This window comes from Petaurus breviceps, unplaced genomic scaffold (assembly GCF_028583685.1).
Source record: "Petaurus breviceps papuanus isolate PSGF00001 unplaced genomic scaffold, PetGlider_PUasm1.0 90603, whole genome shotgun sequence".
Taxonomy (NCBI): domain Eukaryota; kingdom Metazoa; phylum Chordata; class Mammalia; order Diprotodontia; family Petauridae; genus Petaurus; species Petaurus breviceps.
Genome location: NW_027187284.1, coordinates 807385 through 826210, shown reverse-complemented (window position 1 = coordinate 826210; position 18826 = coordinate 807385). Strand labels below are relative to the sequence as shown.

The following is an 18826-nucleotide window of genomic DNA, read 5'->3' as shown; positions in this document are numbered from 1 at the left end:
GATCTCCAAGGGGTAAGATGTTCTTAGTGTATGTAGCCCAATAGTTGTCTGAAGATTCCTTTGAAATAGGATAGTTTTGTTCCCTCTCCAATAGTTGTTTTTGTTTAGATAGTAGATAATATATAAGCAATAAATTGTAGTAGTAGATAATATTAGATAATTTAGTAGATAGTATTAGATAATTTAGATAGTAGGTAATATATAAGCAATAAAATATAAGCAAAAAACTTAGATAATGTTGAGTACTTTACATTGTTCTGCTCTGTTCATTCAAGTTGGATTTCTTTTTTTTTTTTTAAGCAAACAGGGTTAAGTAACTTGCTCAAGGTTTACAGGGCCAGTTATTTCTGGGTGTGGTGCTAAATATCAGAGTCTGGATTTGATCCCAGGTCACCCTAACTCTGGGGCCAGTGCTCTTACTCACTGAGCTACCTGGCCGCCCCTTCAAGATGGATTTCTAATAAACGTGTTCTGTGCAGGTATAAACTATGCCAAATGAAATTACAGGAGACAAAATTCTGAGAATGATTTAATAGATTTATTAGTTAAGCTAGGGGTAACCAATAAATTGAAGTCATTGGTCTCTCTTGGAAGCCAAAGACCCCACCTAAGGATCACAGGGCCCTTCAAATCCAGGTGTGTCTTCCTTCTGATTGATCTGAGAATACATCATTGGGACCTCCCCTGGCAAATGTAAGGCAACTTTGATGGGTAGATGGGTTGGCCTTCAGGTGTGGCTGATTAACACCCTTCTCTGACACTCAAGCAGTACCACATTCTCTGCAACGGTCCCAGTAGCAAGAATGATCTAGGATTTGACCTCTGTAGTCTTTTTAGTTCAAAATCAAAATAAAATAAATGAGCATCATATTCATATCCTTCCCTTTGCCCTCTATAAAGGAAAATTTCCTATTCCGAAATTCTTCAAATTCAGGTTAGTCATTCAACAAATAGGTTTGGTTTTGCTAAGGTCATTAGCTATATGAGTGATTTGTATTTTATTTCTCTTAGTTTATTTCTCTATGTAAACATTTGGATACCTGGTTGATCCATGCATAAGGAAGTAAAATATATAAACAGAAATGCTGTGAGAATTCCTGGTGCTTTAAATTATACAGTGTTTCATTTTCTAAAATTTTCAAGGAACTTGCTTCAAAGAATGCTATTAATAGTCTTCTCAGGTAGTTACATAGCATGTATCTGTCAGCAGAATTAGAGAAGCATCCAACTAGAGAACCAGTTTCACAATACCCTAAGAGCTATTTTGTTCATTAGAGAGGAAAATGGACTGTTTTAAGTCTAAACTGACATGCTTGCTAATTTCTGCGATAAAACTATTCATTGTGGTCAGTTTTAATTTAGTATCTATTAAAATTCAGATTGAAGTTGATCAAGTCACTTCTAAAACATACTTCTTAATTGAACTTTGAATTCCTAAAGGAAAGAAAAAAACCCAAAGTATTAGAATGGTTTTGAATTGTACAATTTATCTATATAAGGGAGAGCAGGCAAAAGAAACCCAGTTTTTCAAAGTTGATAAATATAAGCTAAATTCTTAAAATATCAGAGTATTTAGAAACTTTTTTTCATTTTCCCCCAAAATACAGAAACCATATAGTTTGTCCTCCATGTTACTCAAAATGCTTACTTGAACCTATAGAATAAAGATAGCCTTATCAGAAATTTCTGGACAATTGCTGTCTGAAAAGATGCTGAATATATTAAAACTTCTACAAATACCAAATTCAAAAGTACATGTTTAGTTGAATATTTCATAGATAATTGGTCTTATCATTTTACCCCAAGAAAATGTTTATCTCTTTAAAATCTATCTATGACTATATATATCTTCTACTATAGAATATGTTCAGTTCTCTCCAACTGACTTATACTACTTACTTCAATTGCTGTCTGGCAATTTGTTCCATATTTCAAACACTCCTTTGTGTAAAGAAACCATAAAAGTTAGAAACCTGAAAATTGGATTTTTCTTTTGAACAATCACTGTCTACAAATGTGGAAAATTTGTTAAAAGTTGATCCCACCAGCTTTTCAATACAGTAAGGGAACAAACTCTCAAATAAAATGTGTAGTATTTGGATCACTCCTTTCTACTGTTTTAATATTTCTGACCAAAAGCTATTGAGCCTGAATTCTGAAGTCAAGCTGCCCACTGCTTCCTAGTAGGGTAAAAATGTGACCTTTTAGAGGGAAAGAAAAAGTCCTGTAAAATTAGTAGGAGAAAATAGGTCACTTCATAAACTCAATATCTACCATTTTTCTACCTTGCACTTTCTTAAAATAGCAAGTCTTCACATTTTAGAATCCCTTTTGATTTACTACATAGGAAGATTTTTCACATCTCAAATCAGTCTACACATTTTGTGAGGAAATTAATACAGAATGCTGTCCTGCCTTTGTGGAGAAACTCAGGTGACAGTGATTATATATTGATGCTTACATAGAGAAAATTCCATGGTGACTGGCTATGTCATTGCTACCCCTCAAATATATGAATAAAATATTTTTTTAAAAGCAAGGTTCACTAAATAAAGAAGATACTCTATTAGACATTTTTAAGGCAGTTTTTTTTTAAATAAACTTAAGGTGGCTTCCAAATCTTAATATAAAGATTTTCATTTTTATTTGTATTCAAAGATGCAAATGGCAAGAATAACTAGTTTAGAATGCTTCAACTCACTAATATGAGACCTATAAAGCAAAAACTGATTCCAAAGTTTCACCTCACAATAAACCAATTGGCAAAAATATCAAAATCTGGGAACAGTCAAGTACTGAAGGAGTCATATGTGGGCACACTAATATATTGTTGGTGTAACGATGGAATATTGGTCCATTTTTGGTTGCTTGAAAGCAGCCTGCAATTATGTGAAGAAAATGCCTAAAAAGTCACACTCTTCGACCCTTTCACTGAAGGAAAGGAAATAAGCATTTCTATATCATCTACTCTATGTTAAACCCTTTTTACAAATATCTCATTTGATTCTCACAATAACCCTAGGAGATTGGTCTTATTATTATCCCAACTTTATAGTTGAGGAAACTGAAGCAGACAGAGGTTAAGTGACTTGCCCAGGGATACACAGCTAGTGTCTGAGGCTGGATTTGAATCCCAGTCTTCCTGATGCCACACTCTCTTCTTTATCTACTGAGGCCATCTAGGTGCCTTAATATTGAGGGGCCTGGAATCTGAAAGACCTAAGTTCAAATCCTGCCTCAGATACTAACTTTATGACCCTTGTCAAGTCACTTACCTTGTTTACTTCAGTTTCTTCAACTCTAAAATGTAGATAATAATAGCACCTACGTCTTGGGGTTTTTATAAGGGTCAAATGTGATAATATTTGTGTGTGTCCATATATTATCTCAAATGAGAAGTGTATGTGCACATATATACACACATAGTATTTAGATATATACTATTATGTACATACACATATATTATCTTGAATAAGACAATATCTCCAAAGACACACACATACCCACAAAGGAGATCAAGTGAAAAAAAGAAAGATCCCATATAAATAAAAATATTTATAGCTGTACTTTTTGTAATAGTAAATATCTGGAAATAAACTAAATACCTGTCAAATATGGAATGGCTAGATGAGTTGTTGGGTTTTGCCCATTAATGTAATGAAATATTATTGTGCTCCAAAAATTATGAATATTATGAAGACAGAAAAGCATGTGAAGACTAAAATAACCTGATTCATAGTGAAGTAAGCAAAAAAAAAAAAAAAGGAAACCAATATACACAAGGACCAGAATAATAGAAATCAAAATTATAACAATAAATCAATGGAAACCAAATGCTGTAAAATGACCAAGCTTGTTCCCAAAAGATAGTTATGGGAAGGTTTCTTCCCCCATTTCTTTGCATAGATGGGATATTATGGTTTTGGAACACTGAATATTGTGTCAAATACTTCTCTTGTATTGGATAGTTTTGCTGAACCATTCTTGTTATAAATAATTACTCTCTGGAAAAAGCAGATCAGAGATAAACATTAGGAAGTGTAGGTAATAAAAAACAGAATATAGAAAACACATTATTTTAAAATATTTAAAGAATTACTATGTAAGGAAGAAATGTTCTAAAGCAAAAGTTCCCACCTATATAGCAAATGTGTATTTATCAGAGTATATATTATGACAACTTAAACAATAAACCTTTATTTAAAAAAAAAAGCTTGACATGATTAGAATGTATTTCATTAAAGAAATTAAACTTCATTAAAGAAACATTTCATGTCTTAATTAGGACCCAAGATTTAGATTTGGCGGCAACCTCTCTGTCTCCCTGCATACGTGCACATATATACAAAACATACATATATACACAAACACTATGTATATGTGTATGTATGTATGTTTATATGTACATCTTTGTGTTTGAATATACACACATATACATACATACATATAAATAGATAGATTATAGATAGATAGATAGATAGATAGATAGATAGATAGATAGATAGATAGATAGATAGGGATGGGACTTGTAATCTCATTGGTACAGGTATGTAAACTTCCTCTACTCATGCAAGCTAGCACCTTCTCTCCAACTTATGAGTAAGTCAAAAAGCATTTGTTAAGCTTTTTCCATGTGCCAGGGCAGTGTGTTACATTTAAAGAAAAAAATTTATCATCTTGTAGTGTTGTCACAGAGCTTCCTTTTTTTTTTTGCTTTTTAGAGGGTAATCGAGGTTAAGCGACTTGCCCAAGGTCACAACAGCTAGTTTTTTATGTGTTAAGTGTCTGAGGTCAAATTTGAACTCAGGTCCTCCTGACTCCAGGGCCGGTGCTCTATTCACTACGCCACCTAGCCGCCCTGCCACAGTACTTCTTAAACTGTGGATCTCGACCCATATGGGGTCCTGAGAAATTTGGCAACAGTAAAAGGTTCCTGAACCCTCAATGACCAAATATTAATTAAAAATTAAATGCATAGGAGGCAGCTAGGGGGCACAATGAATAGAGCACCAGCCCTAGAGTCAGGAGTACCTGAGTTCAAATCTGGCCTCAGACTCTTAATACAAAACTAGCCATATGACTGTAGCGGCAAGCACCCCAAGCATCCCCAGGGTGGCTGCCCATACAGGTTCTTGGATCTGCTTTATTAAAGGAAAGCAACTCAAAATGGGTTAACAAGCTTACTTTAATCAGTCAGATATGTATTGTTCACCTAGTTTAGGGGAAAAAGGTCAGCACCCTGAACTTCAAAGTATACAGACAGAATTATCAAGACAAAAACAGATCAAGTAGACAGATTTCCAAACTGTCCAACCATTACATCCATACCAAACAACATTTGGGTTTCAAAGCTGGGGGGCTCTGGACAATGGCTTTCCAGAGTTCATCTGATCAAATCACAGAACACTTCTCAAAGTGAGCCCCAAAACAAAGCTACACATCAGGGCTTATATAGCCTTCTCCTGGCTCAGAGAATGTAACAACCTTATTGACTCACTGGCCAATCAAGAAGTATCTACTGAAAAACAAGCCTCCCACCCCAGGCTCCAGATGCACTTTAGCCTAGAGGCAGGGAAGATCTTTAAATTTACATTCCCATTACAATGACCATGGGCAAGTCACTTAATCCCAATTTCCCTACCTTCCCCCCTCCAAAAAAAAGTAAAAAAAAAATCAAATGCATAATGAATCTGAGATGTTTCTGGCAGTGTTTGCCAAATTACATTACACAAGTTCACTTCAGCCTTGGTTCTACACACAAAGCATGCCCACTTTGCAGTCAGCACACCCTTAGGCCAAGCAAGCTAAAGAATGCTGCAAACAGGAAAGGGGTTGCCACTGGAAAACTGGTTTAAGAAGCCCTGGCCTAGACACTTAAAGTCTAAGTGATTTACCCAGGGTCACACAGCTCATAGTTGTCAAAGGCAAATATAAACATGTTCATATTATTGTTACTTTTTAGAAGCAGAAAGAGTTCAAGATTTTTTGACTAATCTTACCGCCACAGATTAGGGATAAGGAAGCTGTAACTCCCCCAAATTTAGAAGGTAGTTAGCAGCAGAGGCAAGATTTCTTTTCTCCATTACTGAAATTCATAGTCTCATCAGGACTTCACAAAGAATTAGATTACAAGCACAAGCAGTCATCTGTCTACTAAATAAGTTGTCACAATTCAGAATGACATTTCTTAATCTCAGAATTCTTATATTGACTTAAATGAGCCCAAGTGTAGTGATGCAGCTCAACCAAAGCTTTTAAATATTAAGAAGCAAATCTTTAATCAAGATTTCCATTTGCAATTGCTCACATATCTATGAACGAAAAACATTTTCTGGTTAAATTTTTATGCATAAACCACTACCGATGGAGGGGCTTGTCTCTAATAACCCCTTCTGCTATGTATTCTAAAAATATTTTTCTTTAGTTTGAAAATAACACTTTGCTTCCTATAAATAAAGAATGTGCATAGATAGAGCACTTTGCCTCCGTCAAAATGTATGCATGCCTAGAGTGCAATTACCCACTTAAAAAGAAAAACCCTCAGAACTATAGAGAACAGAAAATATCAGCGATATCCTTGAATAGGACCACAATTTATCCATTATAGATAAGTATTGAGGGCTACTTTTAATTTTATACGTTTGTTGAACTAGGCAACACTACAGGATTTGGAGCAGCGGCGCCCCCAACTGGAAGAACTGATTACTGCGGCACAGAATTTGAAAAACAAGACCGGCAACCAAGAGGCCAGAACAATCATTACTGATCGCAGTAAGTGGTGTTTCTGCCGCCCTGTGAAAATCAGGGCAGATTCTTGGAAAGTTATAGTCATAATGATGAAGGTATTGGGCCTGTTTTTATATTTTTTCTTCAAGAATCTAAACATTTTCAGCCTATGAAATACACACTAAATAAAATTCTTTCTAACTAGAATTATTTAATTTATTATTGATTTTAATTATTTAATTAGATATTAGAATTGTTTAATTCTAATTAGAATTATATCTGTTTAGTCCAATTACACTACTAGCTTCTCCATATTTGTTGCTTTCTTTCTGCTAAGGCTAACAGATTCCTACCTCCTGGCCTCTTGCACTTCTCTGCCCAACATTTCTATTATTCCTTCTGGAATCCTCCCTCCCCCCCAAAACTACTCCCTTACCTGCACCCACACCCAAACTATTGTTAACAAACTCTGCTTCATCCTACACCACAGCATTTCTCCTCTCGTTCTTTCTATCTTCAGCGCTCATAGGAACCTGGATTCTTCCAGTAGATATGCTACCCCTTCCCACTCTTTACAGGACCAACTGTTTTTCTTTTTTCTTCTTTTGCTCCATGAAATACTATGGTAGAAAGAAAATTCACTACATAGTTAGCATTTAGAGTTAGTGTTGTGTAGTATTTATAGATTTGTAAAGCCTCATGCATATAATTCATTTGACCTCACAATCCCTAACTCTTATTATCTGTATTTTATAGATGAGATAACTGAAGGCTGAGAGGAGTTAAGAAACTTCTCCAGGGACACACAGCTCATGTGTCTAAGATGGGATTTGAACTGAGGTCCCCCTGACTCCAAATCTAGCACTCTTACCCACTATACCACTTAGTTGCCCCTTCTTTCTACTACTACCTAGACCCTCCCATTGCCACCATCACTCACTGATTTGAAATCCTTTGAGGTCCATTCCATCTATCTTTATTACTACATTTAGGTCCTTGTTCCTGTTATCTATGAATAACCAGGTGGTTCTCCTCCCTTCTGACATGTTTATAGTCATATCTTTCCCATTCAATGTCCCCATACTTAGTTACCTCTTGATATCACAGCAAAAATCCAGGCCTCTCAGATCATCCACCCCTCACTTTCTATAAAATCCATCTTTAGTATTCATCTCTACCTCACAGCATCACAGAGACACCATCAGTCCCTCATAGGGATGGTCTTCCCTTAGACCTCACTATTACTCAAAACTATGTTATGATTTTGAATGCTGAATTTCCATTTTCTGAGCACAGTCTTTGGTTGTTTTACCTCACTTTTTCTAACCCTCCTCCTCATTCACACCATGACCTGCAGTCTCTCCCTACAACCCTGTTTTCCCAATCATGTCAATTCTGGCTTTGTTATTCCCTTTGATATTCTTGGCTCTCTAGTTATTCATTTCAATGAATTGCAATTCAATTGCAATGTCTCCCACTCCTAAATTCTTGGTCCTTTCCCTATTCATGTGTTGGCTGCTTTTTGTTTGTTTGTTTGTTTGTTTGTAGTTAGCAAGACAATTGGAGTTAAGTGACTTGCCTAGGGTCACACAGCTAGTAAGTGTCAAGTGTCTGAGGTCGGATTTGAACTCAGGTCCTTCTGACTCAGGGCTGTTCCACCTGGCTGTTTTTAAGTCTGGAACATTCCTATTTTCTGACTTTTCCACTCCCATTCAGCTATAGAATTCTCCTGTAGGAATTCAACACATTTCCCCCTAAATGATCAAATGATCTTGTGTCCTACTTTACTGAGAAGATTTAGACCATCTGTCATGATATGTCTTATATCCCCTACTCAGTATCCCAAAATCTTTCTATATCTTCACTCATTCTCTCTGCATTTGTGCCATATATTCTCTGTGACTGAGTAAACACTCTTATAGTCATAATCTTTTTGCATCGGTAAGGTTAGAGTCACCAAAAGTATCATACCAATAATGTTGCTCTCATCTGTTTCTGAAAGGTTGTGACATCACGAACTCTGCCTAATACCAGAAGACTGGCTTCAGAGGGTGGAGTGATATCAAGTGTAGAGAAATCACACAAAAAAAGAAAAGAAAGTTGCAGAGAAATAGAAAAGACTAATGTAATACAGACTCTAAGACACCTTTCCAGAAATTGATGTTGCAGAGCAGTTATGTAGTAAAAACAAGGCAACCATGTTCTCCCAAAGTGTAGAGATTACCATGGACTGAGATCCCTTCCAAAAGCAAATGAGAAGACAAGACTCTGCCCCATGGTAGCATGTTTCAGTATACCAGTGTTGAAATTCTGCTCTGCCTATGATCAAAATCTTCAACCATATTTTTCCCTCCATATGCCCACTAGGGCCAGGCAGGCAAGCAAAAAACAGTCCTTGTCCTCAAAAAGTATATAACCCATGGGGGCTGCTAGGCAGCAGCAGCCCTGCAGTCAGGAGGACCTGAGTTCAAATGTGGCCTCAGACACTTGACATGCTAGCTGTGTGACCTTGGGCAGGTCACTTAACCTCAACTGCCCTGCCTTCCCTCCTCAACTGGATCAACCACATGTAAATAACTATGCATATACAAGACCTATACAAAGTTAAATGGAAGGTGATTTCATCAGGAAGGCACTAGCAGAGAGGCATCTTGTAGAAGCTCACATTTGAGCTGCCTCTTGACAGTAGATGGAGGATTAAAGAGGTGAAGGTGAGAGGCCAGAAAATTCCAGGTATAGGTGACAGCCAATGCAAAGGTGAGGAAAAAGGAAGCAGTGTCATGTTTGAGGAACTGCAAGTGGGTTAGGTTCTCTTGAGCACAGAATGCATGAAAGACAGGCAGGTTTGAGAAGACTGAAAAGGAGGATGGAACCAAGTGATTATTAAGAGCTTTAATGCTAGATTTGTATTTGATCCCGGGGGAGATAATGAACTACTGGACATTACTGGAGTGGGGAGCATGACATGGTCGAAAGTAAGATTTAGAAAAATCTCCTCAGTAGCGGAGTGAAGGATAGACAGGAGTTCAGAGGAGCTTGAAGGAAGAAAACCAGTTGCAAGGACTTTGTGGTTGGCCAAATGAGTCCTGTTGAGAGCCTGCACTAGAGTGGTGACTATATCTATGAGTAGAGAGAATGGTGAGATTTGGTAATGGATGGTTTCCGTAGGGTGAGCAAAGAGCTGAAGAAGATACCAGTATTGTAAGTCTGGGTGACAGGAAAGATGTCAGTTTCCTTGACAGCAATTAGGGGATTCAGAGGAAGTATAACTAATCTGTCTCTGATTTTGAATTCCTCTGACTCCTCTGCATAAATCCTAAGATGATGTTTCCCTGTGGCCTGTCTTACAAGTTCTAACAAATCCCTCTATATCCTTCATCCCATTTCTTCCTGTCTCCTTCTGGAACTCACCCCTTCTGCCATTTCCCCTCTCTCTTATCTTTAGTCTCTCATTGTCTACTGGCTCCTTCCCCTCTGCTTACAAATATGGTCAGGTTTTGCCTAGCTTTTAAAAACTTTCACTCGACTTTGCCGTCAGACTATGGACTTCTATGTTTCTTTTCCCTTTCACCTTCTCCTAGAAAGAATATTCTGAATTTTCTACTTCCTTGTTGTTCAGTCATTTTTTGTATTCAACTCTTCATGACATCATTCTTAGCAAATACACTAGAGTGGTTTGCCGTTGCCTTCTCTAGCTCATTTTACAGATGAGGAAACTGAAGCAAACAAAGCTATGTGACTTGCCCAGGAGCACACAGCCAGTAAGTGTATGAGGCTGGATTTGAAATAAGGTCTTCCTGACTCCAGACCTGGCACTCCATCCACTGCACCACCTAGCTATCCCTTCTACTTCCTTATCACCTACTTACTTTTCAGTTCTTTCCCATCTGGCTTCCAATGCCAGTGCCATCCACATGATTTTCCTAAAGGTCAACAGAGCTAAATTTGATGACCTTTTCTCATTCTCAGCTATTGTAACATATCTTCTGCTTTCAACACTGTTGACAATCTCTTAGATACTCTTTTCTCCTTTGAATCTCTCTTCGTTCTTATTCTGCCTCTCTGATCATTGCTTCTGAATATTCTTTATTAACTCATTATCAATTTCTGTTCCCTAAGCATAGAGGTCCCCCATGTTTCTGTCTTAAGTCTTCTCTAAATATAATTTCTTCCTATATTATCTAATCTAATTTCTATAGTTGTTATCTCTAGAGCACTAAATCTAAATATCTAGCTCCAATCTCTTACTTGACTACTATTTCCTTATCTCCAACTGCCTGCTAGACATTTATCCCTGAATGTCTCACCATTGCCTCAGAGTTCTCATGTTAAAAATTAGCTTCATCATCTTCTTCATCCCTAAGACTCATCCCTCTTCTCAAATTCCTTATTTCTCTTGATAGCACCACCATCCCTTAAATCATCTTGAAAGCGAATATTCTTTCTTTTACTCCTTTTTCTTCTTAACATTCCATATTCAGTCATTTGCAAGCTCCAATTGATTCTACCCCAGAGCATCTCTCCTAGCTATCCCTTATTCTATGTTCACATCACCTGAACCTTGGTTCATTCTGTTATCATCACTCAACTCAATTATAATCATCTCCACATTGATATCCCTGCCTCCAGTCTCTTTCCCCCTCATGTCCATTCTTCAAACAGCTACAAAAATAATTTCCCAAAGGAACAGAGATGACAATGTCACTCCCCTGTTAAACACACACTTGTGCGTGCACACACACACACACACACGCACACACACACCCCTTTCACTGTCTCCTTTTTGACTCTAGACTAGAATCGAACTCCTCGGCCTGCTTTCACATCTAGCTCCAACCTGCCTTTCAAACCTTATTTCACGCTTCTTTTATGTTCTATGTTCCAACCAAACTAAACTACTAGATTTTCCCAGGACTCACCATTCCATCAGTGGCCTTCATGCATTTGCATAAGCCATATCCCCTTGCCTAAAATACATTGTTTCCTTACCTGCTTCATCTTTTCTATTACCCTCCATGACAGAGATTGGATGCCATCTCCTTGTAGCAGCAAGCACCCTAACATACCCAGGGTGGCTGCCAACACAGGTTCTTAGATCTGCTTTTCTAAAGGAAAGCAACTCAAAATGGGTTAACAATCTTGCTTTAACCAAACATATGTCATTTATCTAGTTCAGGGGAAAAAGGTCAGCACCCCAAACTTCAAAGAATACAGACAGAAGTTATAAGCAGACAGAGAAACAGATCAGCAGACAGGCTTCCAGCTGTCTGACCATTACATCCATACCTAGTCAGTTACCAGGAGGGAAGTACCAATATATGGGTTTTCAAAGCCCCCTGGCTTTGAAAGCTTTGGCTGCCCAGATCTCTTCTAGTCAAATCACACACCTCTTTCCAAAGTGAGCCCCAAAACAAAATCTCACATCAGGGTATATATAGCCTTCTCCTGGATCAGAGAATGTCACAGCCCTCTTGACCAACTGCAAAATCACAAAGCAACAAGGCATGGGAATTCCTCAAAAACAAGTCTCCCACCACAGGCTCCATGTGACCACATTCAGCCTATTAGGGGGCAGAGCATATTGTCAAATCAGGGAAGTTTCTCAGAGTCTCTTAAACCTATCAAAGGGCCTAGAGGCAGGGAAGATCTTAGATTCTCATTCCATAACACTCCTTTTGGAGACATTTTGTCATGTCCTCAACTAAGAGTCTGCTCTCCCACCTAAAGAACATCATCTAGGATTCTCTTTTGCCCCATTATTTCTGACCTTCAAGTATACTTTTCTGGCTCTTTGAGAGATAGGACTTTTGTTTTGTTTTTATACCCACCTTTGTACACCAACCCCCTATCACTATGCCTTGTACATATTAGACAATTAAGTTTTAGTGAATTAAATTAATTTGAAGTTATGTCAAATTTAATTTGAAAGAATTCTTGTAATGCAAATTCTACACTCTCTGCCTCTTTCCTGCATCAACTATACTTCAGAAAGATTCTAGTAAAGTGAATAGTGCTTTTCTTGCTTCTTATCTATCATCTATCTGTCTATCTATCTGTCTGTTTGACTACCAATCTATTTATCTCTTATCTTTTTTTTTATTTATACATATTTATGTCTCCTCTCTAACTTCATATACATGATGTACAAATGCTTAAGATGGAGATAAATGGTTTAAGGGGTTTTCCCATAGTGTATGTGTGTGTGTATGTTTATACATATATACGTATACATACATATACACACATACATATATATACATATCCCTTTATAAATGAAATTAGGACACAATACTAATACTGACCTGCTAGCTAAACAGTGCTACATATTGGGCTTTTATTCTATATATAGTCCTTTTTCTAAGGCATGATTTGCCTGAGGATAAAACAGCATCTGTCATGTAAAGAGTCACGTTATAATGGGATTCTACTTTACTTCAAATAAGGATGTACATACCAACCATGTTTCAAATCCTTCCTTATTTCCAAGTTAGTGATTTAGGATATGATATAATCTCTGATTAGTCATCTTTCTTTTTCTTTTCCATTTTTGCTCTGGAATTTACTGATTAAAATACTTGCTGATTCAAAAAGGTGTTAAGAAAGAACTAGTTTAGCTCTCTCTGCATTTGTTTTTGATTTGGGAAAAGACATTGGCAGATGAGAACTGTTTCAAAGCTTAGAATCATTTATAGATCACACGGATCATCCAAGCCAGTATTTTGTGTTTATTTAAAATGAATCTTCATAAGATTTCTTTTTCAATTCTATTTAACATATGGGACCACAATTATATAATTAGTGATTAAACTATTATCTCTAGACATAAATTAGACTCTTTTGGAAACATTATTAACACATTCCTGACTCCATCAAAGAAACTTTGAAGTATCTAATATGAACAGAGGGAATTTCTTCCCCATGGAGAGACTTTCATTGAATGAATGAATGAATAAAAAAGCATTTCTTAAAGCCCTTACCTTGCTTGCTAAGTATTGGAAAAAAAAAGAACACTAAAAAGTTGGAATAGTCCTGGACATCAAGGAGCTCACATTCTAATGGGAGAGATAACATAGATAACCTAGTCAAATTGAAAGGTTTAGTGGTCCTGAGAGTATAGCAACAAAGCAGATGGTAGTGCATCTGCTTTAATGTCATTTTCATCAACACCATATGATAGTTGACAAATTGAACCATTTAACAGTGCTAAGGATTTTGGTGACAAAAACTTTCTTTTCTGCATCTTTAGTAGTGTTGGTTGTTGAGGATACAGGAGATACAGTACCTGCGGAAGCAGCTGCCAGGTCCTTGTGGCCAGGGGTTGCTTCTTTAATAATGTCTTTGAGGGATGAGGTAAAAGCAGGACCAGTGGTCTGGGGGTTGCTAGGACTAACAGAGTTCTGTGTTCAACAGTGGCAGTTGGCCATCAGTTGGTATTAGTGGTGGTGAAGAAGGTGAGTCACTTTTCCACAGTGATTGCTTGCTTTATTGATAGCTGTAGTGTCTGGGTTAGAAGCAGAGCTGGTGATCATTGCTATTCCCAGGACTCTTGAGGTCATGGTCTTGGTCTGTCTCAATCAAAATCTAAGGAAATATGGTGTTTGAGGTGATAGCAGTAATTTGACTCTTCTGGCACATTCTGCTTTCTAAATTATCTTAGCTGCCTTGCAGGTGCTAGGTTTTCCATAGATGTTGCTTCCTTGATGAAAGTTGTAGGGGCTGGGCTGGAAAAAAGAGCCTATGATCTTTGAGGCCACCTGGCTGGGTAATGCTTTGGATCAAATACTGAGTTCAAAGTCGGCCTCAGACATGTATTAGTTTTATGATTCTGGGTCATTTAACCTCTGTCAACCTCAGTTTCCTTAACTGTAAAATAGAAATAATAATAGCACCTATTTCCCAGAGTTGTTGTGAGAATAAATAAGATAATATTTTTAAAGCTGTTAACAGTGCTTAGAGAATAGTAGGTACTTACTAAATGCTTATTTCCTTCCTTCCTTGATGTACATAATGTATGTATACATATATGTGTGTGTGTATGTATTACTTCTAATAAAGGAAACTTTTTATTCTTCCTTAATTGACTCCCTTATTTTCCAGAGCAGTTATTCCAAACTTTCTAATATCTTCTCAAATCTCTCATTTTTCTCTTCACACTCTTTCTCTGCTGAGGTCCTTTCTTCTTGCTTTACTGAGAAACTCAAAACCATCCATTGTGAGTTCCCTCTTCTCACTATCTCTTAATTCTCTCTTTATCCTCTATACTTTCTTCCTTTCCTCCAGTATCTAGCAATGTGGCAACCCTTCTTAGAAAGTCCAACCCATTTCCATTTGCCCTGGATCTGATCCCTTCCAATTTTCTCTAGCAAATTGTGTCTATCATATTCCTCTCACCCATATTTTTTTACCTACTACTTCCTTCCTTTCAAACATTCCTGATGTATACACACATACACATGTGTATAATCACACATGTAAGCATACATGTGCATGCATCTGTATGTGTGTACATACACATGTATGGGGGGCATGTCTGAAGCTCCAATTTCTCCCCAGAGTTCTGTCTTATATCACCAGTTTCCTATTGGACATTTCAAACTGGATGTCAATTATGCAATTGAAGAGGGCCAGTGATAATAACTAGCTCCTAACCAACAAAGCAAATCTCACCAACATATATTGGATTCCATATAACTGAGAATATTTTTTTTACCTATGCAAAAAGACGTTTCTTGTTGATTAAAGAGAATCCATGTACTATTTTAATTCTAAAGTTTGGAGTCTGTACCTAATAATTTTTTGATGTACATAGAAGGCAAAGTAAGAAAGGAGGCAAGTTGCCAAACTGCTTTCTATCTAAAAGAGCTCTGGAATGATTACTTTACTTGTATTCATACATAATGCAATAACATTCATAAAATACTTTTTTTTTCTTTTAGAGGGCAATTGGGGTTAAGTAACTTGCCCAAGGTTACATGGCTAGTTTTTTTGTGTGTGTGGGTGTTAAGTGTCTGAGGCCCGAAGCGAACTTGGGTCCTCCTGACTCCAGGGCCGGCGCTTTACTCATTGCGCCACCTAGCCACCCCTGAATACTTCTAAATGCTCAAGAAAACATTAGCTAATACGATACCCAATTGGAAATTTGTATAAAATCCATAACATTAATTACATTGTCACATATTAGTAAGGATTCAATATCCACTTAATAAACATTTATTAAATGTAAGAATGTATATACTTAAGCACTTTATGTCCTGACAGTGTGCTAGATTCAAAGGCAAAAACAGCCACTGCCCTCAAGACACTTATATCCTGCTACTATGGAATGCCCCATAGTATTTTAGTAATCATAACTTGGGACTCTCTATCACTAGACCTGAAGGTCTTCTCTGTTTCTGTTTTGATTTACTTCCTAGGGGAAAATGGCCAGGAAAGAGTCAGACACATTTAATTAGCTTGGTGAAAAATAACTGAAAATTAAGATAGTCCTTTTTGGGAGGTAGTTTGTTAAAGTAAGAAAAAAAAATCAGATTTGGAGACAGAAAACCTTATTTAAAATCCTTGCTAATTACTATCTATGTGACATTGTGTAAATAAACCTCTGAGTCTGAGTCACTTCCTCTGTAATATTGAAGGCCTTGGACGTTTTTGAGAATTCTTTCAGCTATGCATCCCATGTCTACTTTTTAATTTAAATTATTATAGTTGGCTAAGCAATTGAACATTGATATATGCTATTTTTAGGGAGAAAAGCTCTTATATTATATGGTTAAATGGACTCCTTCGGTGTATAAATGAATCACTTGCTGGAAGGTCGTGTCTATTAAAAGCTGAGCAAGACTACCGTGGCATAGAAAAATCTGTCAATACATTTCCTTGTTTCCCATCTTAATGCTCAATAAAAAGCACTGCATAACTGGTATAGATGATTCTTGAATCCATACTTTAAATCAATGAAGTCAGACTGAAATAAAAAGAGGATACTTAGAAAGCCAAAGTTTAATATTATACATGTTCTACTGTATTTTTATTCATCTTGTTAAATATTTCCTAATTACATTTTAATCCAGTTAAGATTGCACATGGAAATATTGTGGGCCACAGTATGAGACATCTGTGGCTTACATGGAATATTTGCATATGTGTCTACTTATAAAGGTTGTTGTTGAGTTTGCATTAGCATTACTTTAGCTAACTTCTAAACCACAATGGCCTGAAATAGTGACTGAGTTTCCAAAGAGGGCTAGCTCCTAATACATTGCATAACAACTGAGAGACTGAATAACCATCCCACTTGTGAGTCACCTATGTATCATGTCTAAGAACAATCTAAAATAAGGGATTTTTAAAATGCAAATTTGAATGTAGCACATAGACATCTCACATTTTATTCCACAAATGAAAATTTATTTTGAGTATTTCTTTTCACAAAAGAATAGCTAGGTATTCATGGTAAAGCCTCCAATCAGCACTCTCTAAATATTTTCCACTTACTCTGTAAAGGATTTTTTTTCATAGAGCATTGATGGGTTCCCCCCCCCTCATATTTCACCTAATGTAAAGAAAAATTGAGTGACCTGAGTACGTTTGCATCTTGCTGTTAATGCCTAGTGATTTGAATTGTTCTGCTTCCTTGTTCTTATGCCTTTTAAGATTGCCTTTATGAATGTCTCTGGCTTAATGGAAAGATTCTAATCCAAATCACCAAAAAAAAATCATTTTCTTGAAAGCAAGTGTCTATTTTAACATGTCATTTGCTTATTAAGAACCCAAGCTTTAATACTACCTCAGAGATGTGATTGGGTCCACTAAGAATGGTATCGAGACTTTTATGACAAGGCATGTTTATCTAAACAATGTCATTTTCAGCCCTTTGGCACTGCAGTATATCTCTCCATTTGTAATCTTTGAAATGGGAAGGAAATTCAATACTCATAAAATTCCAATAGTGTTTTAAATAGAATTTTCTTTGTATAGATTTAGACTTCCCCTTGAAAGGGACAGAAATAAAATAGCAACTCATAAAAATGAATCCCCTTATTTGAAGGTTTTCCCCTGCTTCATTATCTCTATGAAATTGCCAGAAATGAAATATTTAGGAAGGACTCAGATAAAGTAAAACTTGTTTAATATGTATGGAATCTTATATTAAAATATTTTTTCCTCCCAGGTAAATCATGGTTTATAACTTTGTACATCTGGGAAAATCCATACATAGTAATTAAATTCTATCTAGAGGAAATTGAGTAAAGAAATCCCTGTGCACTTGTAATACCCTTGGTAAAATCTCAGTGTGAGTGGCTGTCTTCATATGAATATGTTTCACTCTATCTATAGACTTCTGTGATTTTCATTGTCTTGTCCAGGTTACTTATTTGAATATAACCTGGTTGTAATCAGCTTGGTTAGTTAAGAGAGTGAATTGTATTTTAAGTGAGGTCAAATGATAAGTATTGACTTCTTTACAATGACTAGGTTTTTGTGTTTTATTTTAATTACTGTCCTGTGTTCCCTCTGCCTAACCAGTTATTGAGTTTGTTTCAGAAATCTTAATTACTCTTTTCAGCTCCTATCTCAAGGGAATTGTAATGTTGGACTCAAAACCTTTATACCTAGAAGCAGTCAAGGTGCAAAGTGGTCGGGATCCTGTCTTTGGGCATTACTTAAAAAAAAAAATAACCTAGTACCCTGTATTTAGGCATAAGTATCACCTCTGTTTATTTCACAGTTAACAAAAGTGAAGAGGTCTTTCCTGACATTTGACTTTGAATCTCTAATTGAATGCAATTCATTCTACCCAATATTCATTTAACATCCACTTTTTGCAAAATATTATGCTTGGTGCTGCAGATATAAAGCCCTACATTTCTTTCTTTTTTTTTTTTTTTTAAGCAATTGGGGTTAAGTAACTTGCTCACGGTTACAAGGCCAGGTGTTTCTGGGTGGGTGCTAAGTGTCTGAGCCCAGATTTGATCCCCAGGTCATCCCGACACTGGGGCCAGTGCTCTTACTCGCTGTGCTACCTGGCCACCCCTAAAGCCCTAAATTTCAACTGACTGTACTGAATCTTCTCTCTCTCTCTCTCTCTCTCTCTCTCTCTCTC

At 36.7% G+C, this 18826-nt stretch overlaps 1 protein-coding gene and 1 pseudogene across 10 annotated transcripts in view; both read left to right on the top strand.

Annotated features, from left to right (window-relative positions):
* Positions 1-18826, top strand: part of DMD (dystrophin) — a 2504498-nt gene that overhangs the window by 1814887 nt on the left and 670785 nt on the right. For all 10 annotated transcript variants that reach the window (XM_069063824.1, XM_069063827.1, XM_069063826.1 and 7 more), the window contains one exon: positions 6654-6771. In XM_069063824.1, coding sequence (XP_068919925.1) covers positions 6654-6771 — 118 coding nt within the window. The remainder of the gene's footprint in view (positions 1-6653; positions 6772-18826) is intronic.
* The window catches only part of LOC138142774 (peroxisomal leader peptide-processing protease pseudogene), a 7812-nt pseudogene continuing 2882 nt past the window's right edge, over positions 13897-18826 (top strand).